Below are 10,615 nucleotides of genomic sequence, written 5' to 3'. Positions count from 1 at the left end.
CTGGGCCACTCAGGCATCACCACTGGTAAGGTTCACTGACCGTGTCACTCATACATCGCTTCTGCTAAGGTTTACTAACCGTGCCATTCATACATAGCAACTGTTAAAGTTTACTGACTGTGTCACTCATACATCCCCACTGGTAAAGTTCACTAACTGTGTCACTTATACATCCCCACTGGTAAGGTTCACTAACCGTGTTACTCATTCATAGCTACTGGTAAAGTTTACTGACCATGACACTCAGGCATCCCCACTGGTAAGGTTCACTAGCCGTGCCACTCATACATAGCTACTGGTAATGTTTACTGACCTTACCGCTCATACATCCCCACTGGTGAGGTTAACTAACCATGCATCTCATACATCCCCATTGGTAAGGTTAACTAACCGTGTCACTCAAACATCGCCTTGGTAAGGTTCACTAACCGTGCCATTCATACATCGCCACTTGTAAGGCTTACTGACCGTGTCACTCACACATCGCCACCGGTATGGTTCACTGACCGTGTCCCTCATACATCGCCACCGGTAAGGATCGCTTACCGTGTCATCGCCATCGGTAAGGTTCACTAGCCGTGTCATTCATTCATCGCCACTGTTAATGTACAATAACCCGTGTCACTCAGACATCCCCACTGGTAAGGTTCACTAACCGTGTTACTCATACATCGCCGCAGGTAAGGTTCACTAGCCGTGCCACTCATACATCCCGACTTGTAAGGTTCACTGACCATGCAACTCATACATCGCCACCGGTAAGGTTCACTAACAGTGTCACTTATACATCGCCGCCCGCCGGTAAGGTTCACTAACTGTGTCACTCATACATCGCCACCGGTAAGGTTCACTAACCGTGCCACTCATACATCGCCACTGGTAAGGTTCACTAACCGTGCCACTCCTACATCGCCACTGGTAAGGTTCACTAACCGTGCCATTCATACATCGCCACTGGTAAGGTTCACTATCCGTGACACTCATACATCGCCACCGATAAGGTTCACTAACATCGACATCGGTAAGGTTCACTGACCGTGTCATTCATACATCGCCGCCGGCAATGTTCACTATCCGTGTCACTCATACATCCCCACCGGTAAGGTTAACTAACCGTGTCACTCATACATCGCCGCCGGTAAGGTTCACTTACCGTTCCATTCATACATCGCCATGGGTAAGGTTCACTAACCGTTCCATTCATACATCGCCATCGGTAAGGTTCACTAACCGTTCCATTTATACATCGCCATTGGTAAGGTTCACTATTCGTTTCACTCATACGTTGCCGCCGGTTAGGTTCATTAATAGTGTCATTCATACATCGCCGCCGGTAAGGTTTACTTACCGTGCCACTCATACATCGCCACCGGCAAAGTTCACTAATCTGTCACCTAAACATCGCCACTGGTAAGTTCACTTGATGCTAGACTGGAGCCTGATTTTAAAATAAATATTGGAGTAAATCTACATTCAATCTGATTAATTAGCAAAAGTATATACAGTACACTATTAATTTAGATATGCCGGACATAACTCAAATTTCATCTTCTTCAGGTTTAAAGGCGACCACCAGGACTATGATTATTGTAATTACACAGACGGTAACGATCACGTTATAACACAATTTGCCGCTGACCGGAACCCCACACGGGCGGCAGAGCGACTGTCGGTAGCGCCGGTACCAAGGCCCGTGCACCACCTCGTACCGCGCCACACACAGCACCATGCGGGTTGAGAACGAGTCAATGTCGCTGTCGTGCCCGTGCCGCTTCATCCGGTATTCTCTACAGTAGTCGATTACCTGCCTCAGGCTCCTCTCCCCATCCCTGATGAAGTCCCGGGTCCCGTACGCCAGCGTTATAATTTTGTTGGATGGCGCAACTATGTCTACGTGATAGTTCTCAAAGTTATCCTTTATCTTCTTGATTGGATTTTGAAATTTGCGTTCAAACCACTCGAGAATTCGAACTAAGCAGTCACCCAAGTCTTGGCTGTCGTCGCAGCACTCATAATGGTGCCAAATCATGGCGGTTTTGATTGCGTATGAAGGAATTGAGCACTTAATATGAAAGGTCATGTCAGTGCATTCAGCCTCCAAGTCGTCGCCGTCGCCGTCACCGTTAATGACGTACTTGAGTAGCCGGTACGCCTTCACGTGCTTCTTAGAGAGCACGTGGCGCATGAAGTATACTTCGGTTTCGTTTAACGCAGTAAAGGAAAACGGAACCCAAAGATATTTGTTCGGTGACGTTGCTAGAATTTGCTTTTGAAATCCCGGTATAGGGCAAATGTTTTTAATATGTTCGTGCATGTTTTTGTCAATAACTCGGATACCTGGAACGAGGTCCACATCTATTTCCTTTTCAATATGCTGACCACTCCGCAGATTGCGGGGATTTCGATTATACCGAAATCGTACGTTTGACGCAGGCCCATGCTGAGCGACGTAACGTTCAAACGTAATTTCCCCCATTTCCGCGTCTCTGTGACGTAAATCACCCTTTTTGGTGAGATCAGATATTATTTGCTGCAATTGTGGAACGTTCAACTTAAGAAAAGAATTCCTCGTATTTTCATCGACAACAATTTGATACGGAATGTACACGAAGTCAAACTCATTGGGATATCGGTTCCGTGTTCTTTCATAGAAACTCCCAACATGTAGAATTCTGTCCGGGCAAGGTTCGAGTCTTGTATGTAAATCTGGTTCCCCGAATTTGTCGAACAATCTTTCTTTGTTAGCTATCAGTTCCACGACAATCTTCGTAACCAGGGCTTCCACGGTGGATTGTACAAAAACAACTTCCTTGTCTTCGTAGGGAAAGTGCAGTTTTCTTCTAAATATCAGCCCCAAATGCTCCTCGAGGTCCGCGTTTCTATGAGAATCCTCGCGTGTAAAATGTTCGTCGTGAACAATATCATCTTCCGTTAATCTCTCCCTTTCTTGTTCTATATTCACTGCGCATGTGTCGCCTTTAGTGTCAGCTTGGCTCTCAATCATTGGATATAACGAACTTGTGCCAGCCATCCTCGTGAGTTGAACTGTTGTTCTGCCTTCCATGCGTTTGTTTTTAATATTCCTCCAAAAACTGTTTCAAAGTTGGCGTTTCCAAAGTAGAATTAAAAATTCAGTAAATGTGTTTTATCTAGAATAATAAATGGCAAACTGTCCTCGCATGGGTTACGCAATATGTGGAAATGCCCATGATCAAAATTATATGATAAATATGTTCGTTAATAAAATTATCTTTGGCAAACAATTAAATAACAAATATACACAACATACGTTTACAACTTTATCTTAATTCAGAATACCAATCTGATAATAATATTATGTTTATAACTTTATTCATAATCATACCAAACACACACATACAGATGTAGCAGCACACGTGTCATACAATTTACTTGTGGGAACTCCAGTCAAACGCTTACGCCCCCTCTTACGTCAAAATCCTTGATCCGCCCCTCTTTGAATTGACTTGGAATTGTCGGTGTCAAGTTATGAAAATAGGTTCATGTGCGCGAGTTTAAATGACTTAAACACTGTTTTGTAGAATAGAGTGTGAAAATATAGCTTATTTATTGGACACGGTCAACCAAATACTTACAAATATAGGAAGACATCCACTTTATATACATGTATATAAGAATAATGAAAGATTGGTTTAAAGTTGTTTAAACTGATAATATTATTTTAAACCTGTTTAAGCGCAAGCCTTGTCTGATAGTGGTAAAAGAAATTGGGTATGAAATGTTAAGCATTTGTTAGTCGATTCTCTTATATATTGACAATGTTTCCAATATAGATGGTACGGTATTATGAATGAATTTAAAGGTAGTCTATTAGATAGTTTAAGCAGAATTATATAATTAATAAATAATATAATTAAACAGTAGCATTTATGATCGATTTCCTAATCACAGTAGTTTGAATTATAAATGTACAAAAATACTAATAATTTATCTGACACTTATTGTCTTTAAAAAAATGAACGAGTCTTAATACGGGATCTAATCTATAGTGTCCAGGGTATGATGTTATATGTCCAGGGTATGATGTTATATGTCCAGGATATGATGTTATATGTCCAGGGTATGATGTTATATGTCCAGGGTATGATGTTATATGTCCAGGGTATGATGTTATATGTCCAGGGTATGATGTTATATGTCCAGGGTATGATGTTATAGGTCCAGGGTATGATGTTATATGTCCAGGGTATGATGTTATATGTCCAGGGTATGATGTTATATGTCCAGGGTATGATGTTATATGTCCAGGGTATGATGTTATATGTCCAGGATATGATGTTATATGTCCAGGGTATGATGTTATATGTCCAGGGTATGATGTTATAGGTCCAGGGTATGATGTTATATGTCCAGGGTATGATGTTATATGTCCAGGGTATGATGTTATATGTCCAGGGTATGATGTTATATGTCCATGTTTGATGTTATATGTCCAGGGTATGATGTTATATGTCCAGGGTATGATGTTATATGTCCAGGGTATGATGTTATATGTCCAGGGTATGATGTTATATGTCCAGGGTATGATGTTATATGTCCAGGGTATGATGTTATATGTCCAGGGTATGATGTTGTATTAACTGGTTGTTATTTGCAAATGTATATTCATTATCTAACTGTTTGTTTTCAATTGAATTCATGTGCGCATATTAATTGGAAGTTTTTCACTGCGAAATAAACATATTTTACTGTATCTGTTATTTATGCTTTATCAATGCTTATAAACATTACAGTTGATGTGGCGAGCGTGCGAGTGCACGTGTGATATTTGATATATTAGGTTTGCGATCGGATATCTGGCGCTTATCATTTGTATCTTAAAATGTAATCATTATTTATTCTATTAACTCATTTTTAAAAGTTGTTGCACGCACAAAAAAAATATTTATCAATAAGAGCTGAAACAATATATCGCGGACTTGTATCTTGCTATTATGACATAATAAATGAACTACATAGATATGAAAGATAACATGTTTGATTGTATAATTACTGTTCAATTACTCACTGTACATAATAGATATTGGATACACCCCCACCCCTTCGCAACAATCACTACCCACCCCACAACCCGAAAAAACGGCATTCTATAACCTTGTGGCAAATGAAGGGAAGCAACCACGAAACATATTAAGAGGTAAAATACAAAGGCATTCAGAGCAATAACGAGGGCGCGCTCGACTATACGCTATGTCCTAGAAGTGAATACAATATTGATGTAATATATGCCTGTCAAAAGTAATTTTAAAAAGTCAAATAAAAAAAGTAAACAGGAAACGCCGTAATGTGACAAACCAGTTGTTTAATGATTAACAGATGAACTGCAGCCCTTGTTGTGAGATTCAGTTTCAACTGTTATTATCTCTATGTTTTGTAACCGTGACATAATCTTGACCCTAGGGGCCCCAAACGCAATCCATTTGAAGTCCTCGATAAACTCTTCCGACATGTTCATACCAAGTTTGGTTACAATATGTCAACCCTAACTAAAGTTATTCAGTACCAAAAGGTTATTTATTTTTAGCAACGGGGACCTTGACCCTTGGTGCCTCAAACGCAATCCCATTAAAGGTTTCCATAAACTCTTCCTATATACCATGTTTGGTCACAATATCCCAACCCTTACTTAATTTATTCAGTACTAACCATTTTTAATCTATTTTTATCAACAGTCATCTTGGCCATATGCCTCTCGGGGCCCAAAAACAATCCTTTATTAAATGCCTCTACACATGTATGAACATTGATGATGATCCTATGAAAGATCTTCTTAAACTCTTCCTATAAACAATGTTTGGTCACTTTATGTCGGTGAGTTTGAAGTTATTCCCCGAGTAGACGAGCTATAAATGCACCTTGAAAAAAGCAATTAAAACAAACACAAATGCACCCTTTTATACAATATTTAATTTTATATCACCTCAATGTATGCGTTTATAGTATTATTTGCAGCATTATTTGCAAAAAACATGTTACTCGGTAGTTATTTGGTATATCCAGTATTATGAGTAACCCATACAGCTCTACTCAGTATGTATCATGCACTCAACAAATTCCACAGAAATGCTTATCAGCAATTAACATTTTATTTTTATATGATTATCTAACAAATACATGTTCGGGAAAGTTCTGGTCCTTGACTTAGCAAAAAACAGCAGTATTTTTTTTTTCAGCTTATGGCGTACGTACGTAACACTCAAGGTTTATCAACTGAGATGTGAACTGTATGGAATTAAAAAACAAAACAAACTTGCATGAGTCTTTAGGGATAAGTTTTCACCTGAATATAGTTGGGGTTGTTTTCAATGGTGGTCTTAATTGGATCAATCCAATTGCATGAAGCAAACACAACACATACAATGAGGTAAGATGCCAGCAAGCCCTCAGTGACATTTTCCATAAGGTAAGATGCCAGCATGCCCTCAGTGACATTTTCCATAAGATGCTAGCAGGCCGTCAGTGACATTTTCCATAAGGTAAGATGCCAGCATGCCCTCAGTGACATTTTCCATAAGATGCTAGCAGGCCGTCAGTGACATTTTCCATAAGGTAAGATGCCAGCATGCCCTCAGTGACATTTTCCATAAGGTAAGATGCTAGCAGGCCGTCAGTGACATTTTCCATAAGGTAAGATGCCAGCAGGCCGTCAGTGACATTTTCTGAGACAAGATGCCCGCAAGCCGCTTGTGATAATTTTCATAAGGTAAGATGCCAGCAGGCCGTCAGTGACATTTTCTGAGACAAGATGCCAGCAAGCCGCTTGTGATAATTTCCATAAGATAAGATGCCAGCAGGCCGCCAGTGACATTTTCTATAAGGTAAGATGCCAGCAAGCCGCTGGTAACATTTTCTATGAGGTAAGATGCCAGCAGGCCGCCATTGTCATTTTTTATGAGGTAAGATGCCAGGAAGCCACCAGTGACACTTTCTATAAGCTAAGATGCCAGCAAGCCGCTGGTAACATTTTCTATGAGGTAAGATGCCAGCAGGCCGCCAGTGACATTTTCTATAAGGTAAGATGCCAGCAAGCCGCTGATAACATTTTCTATAAGGCAAGATGCCAGCAAGCTGCCAGTGACAATTTCTTTAAGGTTAGATACAATCAAGCTGCCAGTGACATTTTCTATGAGGTAAGATGCCAGCAAGCCGCTGGTAACATTTTCTATGAGGTAAGATGAGCAAGCTGCCAGTGACATTTTCTATGAGGTAAGATGCCAGCAAGCTGCCAGTGACATTTTCTATGAAGTAAGATGCCAGCAAGCTGCTGATAACATTTTCTATAAGGTAAGATGCCAGCAAGCCGCTGGTAACATTTTCTATGAGGTAAGATGCCAGCAAGCCGCTGGTAACATTTTCTATGAGCCAAGATGCCAGCAAGCCATTGGTAACATTTTCTATAAGGTAAGATGCCAGCAAGCTGCTGATAACATTTTCTATAAGGTAAGATGCCAGCAAGCCGCTGGTAACATTTTCTATGAGGTAAGATGCCAGCAAGCCGCTGGTAACATTTTCTATGAGCCAAGATGCCAGCAAGCCATTGGTAACATTTTCTATGAGGTAAGATGCCAGCAAGCCGCTGGTAACATTTTCTATGAGCCAAGAAGCCAGCAAGCCGTCGGTAACATTTTCTATGAGGGAAGATGCCAGCATTTTGCTGGTAACTTTGTCTATGATGCAAGATGCCAGGAAGCCACCAGTAATATTTTCTATAAGGTTAGATGCCATCAGGCCGTCAGTGACATATTCTATGAGCCGAGATGCCAGCAAGGCGCAAGTGACTTTTTTCTTTGAAAATCAGATAACTAATAAAAATGAACAACATTTATTGCAAAGTTTTATTCACTTTTATTATAATAATCATGAATGATCATCAGAACCTTTAACAAGTTAATTTGTTCTCGAAACTGTTGCAGCATCCATGTTCAGAGTTTAAGGTACACGTTAGAAATAACAGTAGCACACTACTCTATTTCTATAACGAAACACAATCAACAAAATTATCAACTAACAAATCATCTCTATACAAATGAAAGTTTCTTAAAACAAGAAAATCTTAAATTCATGTACAACAATATTAAAAGAAATTTCTTGTTCTTCTTGTAATATATCATGATTATATAAAATAATACATATGTGTCTAATATACTAGTATTTACAGAATTAAAATATAATAAAATATATAAAATTGCAATGAAAAAATTGCTAGAATTATATTGTTAAAGCAATCTAAAATGAAAAGAAGATTTTGATATACAAATGTACAAAAATAAATAATCAAATGAACAATTCCTTTTCATGGCATCCAAAGACATGATCAGAAATAAATGTAAGCACAAATAATGACTTTGCATGACAAATCATTATTAACTTTTGGTCACAAATAAATATCGTACACTGTAAATTTGTTTATACAGATGTATCTTCTTTGACCATATGTAGCTGATATATACTATATAATGTCCTAACATACACTGCATGTAATGTATAGCTGGATATTTTTCCCAGGAGTCAACCATTTCACTTGGCTTTTAAAGCACTTATTTTATTAGTACAGGTTAGGGACCACTTTTTCGCCCGAACCAATAATTCGCCCACCTGTGTTAAAATCTTGCTTAACAATTCCATTATGATTGCTTTTCATACAAATGATATTTTGTGTTCAACTGAAGCTTCAAAATAGGAAAAATAATATATTTACCAGAATAAAATGATTTCTTGGAAATATTGAAATTGCACCAGGTTGCACCATAATTATACCAGCGGGGGATTATCAATTCGTACCACCCAACAAAATCGAAAATATTTCACCCTAAATTACTGAAATATTATTAAAATGTTGATATTAACTTTTTTTTAGATTTTTTTCTTGATTGATATTTTCTAAGGTGGGCTAATTATTGGTACAGTACACTGTCATTTCAGTAGATTTGACAGAGCATCTTTGGCATGTGAATTCATACTAAAAATAAGCATACAGCAAACAGTTTATAGTACTGGTTCTTAGTTCAGGTGCCTACCTTCCTCCCAGCAAAATTTCATTCGAAAATATAGAGCATTTTTCAAGTTATTTTATAGAAACCTCCATTTCCAGGCGAAAAGCGGAAACTTACCACTAGGGTAATTGGTAATGATTATTGTCGCTGTTATCACCCCATGTATAAATATACTGGTTATCAAACACATTATTGGCACAGTCTTTGCAAGGTAACAGGAAGAAGCCTTTCTTCTTCACACCCTTTAGTTATAAATAAATGCCCTATCCAATTCAACACAATACTGTAGAGATTCACAAACCCCTTTGTTCTTTGCAATGCACATATAACACTTTTATCCCATCTATAGCCATGGGTTAGGTTAATCAAGCTTGTAAAGTTACCATTATAAGGATCCTACATAATTTTCCTTTACTCCAAAAGCAATGTTTCAGCAGTGAAAATGAGTCTAAATGTTCCTTATATGTTTAATTTCCTTTCATTTTAATTCATTTAATAGTCGAATGATTCTACAAAATACCGGTAAAATTATATAGGACACAATCACTAAGACTTGGCTTTTTTTAAATTTGTATAATTTCAGAGCCAGACTTCAGGTTAAAATTAAGTCACATAGTTCAAGAGGCTATTAAGGTTGAATAGGTGCAGTCTTGATTTAACTCCAAAGCACTTCATCAAACAGGACATAATACTGTGTCCATGAGTCTTTTATTTCATTGAAAATCCTTGTCATCATGTTGATGAGAAATCTTCTATTTCATTTGTGGGTCTTTATTTACGTGACATCACTCCTACTATAGAGTGATTTATAATGCGGTCTCATTGGATGCCCGTGCATCAAGATGTGTATCAGAGTCGCCGTGTTGCAGTGGTCCGGGGAACTTTGACTGGTCGCGGCACTCTTCCTTCAAGCGTACAAGTAGACGCTGCAGCTCCCTGTTGGACGGAGCGAGCTTCAATGCTTCCATCAGGTCCTCGATTGCTGAACTGAACTGCCTGCAACATACACAGGAATAGGTGGTGTACAAAAAATACATGAAGAACTTGTTCAACATCTGTAATACTCTTCAAAGGCAAGATTTTTACAACAATAGTTGGTTGGTCAACTACTTTAGTACTAAGTATATATATTATTACTAAGTATTCCTAACTCTATCAAATAAACTTAATACAACTGAAACCAAAACAAAGTATACTACAACCAATATTTTTATAGAAAAAGGAAAATTATAGAGATTGCATATTGGATGAACTTTTTATCAAAAAAAATAGTTTTTGATTTTGAGTGTAGCCTACACTGTAGGATCAATATTTATTTCAGGGAGTAATCACAGAAAGCAATCTTTTCATAAGTGGTGCTGCTATGGTAATATTATCAATGTGTGTTTATCGTAAAACGGCAAGGAAAATGTTGTATCAGCATTTGAGTGATGTAATATAAAAAGCTTTCAACTCTAATAACCCTAACCCATAGTGAATGCAATGATGCTTTGAAAATAACATGATAGCACCAAAAAGCATAAAAGAAACGTCGTTAAGGTACTCTTAGGCAATCAATATACCCCAGTTCTCCTAGTTACCAA

At 38.3% G+C, this 10,615-nt stretch overlaps 1 protein-coding gene across 5 annotated transcripts in view; it reads right to left on the bottom strand.

The window, feature by feature from the left end:
• Positions 1 to 7,860: 7,860 nt before the first annotated feature.
• Positions 7,861 to 10,615, bottom strand: part of LOC128234725 (protein TANC2-like) — a 104,312-nt gene continuing 101,557 nt past the window's right edge. For all 5 annotated transcript variants that reach the window (XM_052949158.1, XM_052949160.1, XM_052949161.1 and 2 more), the window contains one exon: positions 7,861 to 10,028. In XM_052949158.1, the coding sequence (XP_052805118.1) occupies positions 9,839 to 10,028 (190 nt within the window). In that variant the 3' untranslated portion in view covers positions 7,861 to 9,838. The remainder of the gene's footprint in view (positions 10,029 to 10,615) is intronic.

Source organism: Mya arenaria, chromosome 5, assembly GCF_026914265.1.
Source record: "Mya arenaria isolate MELC-2E11 chromosome 5, ASM2691426v1".
Classification (NCBI taxonomy): Eukaryota; Metazoa; Mollusca; class Bivalvia; order Myida; family Myidae; genus Mya; species Mya arenaria.
Note: the sequence above shows the minus strand (reverse complement) of the source record. Positions and strands in the feature narration are given on the sequence as shown.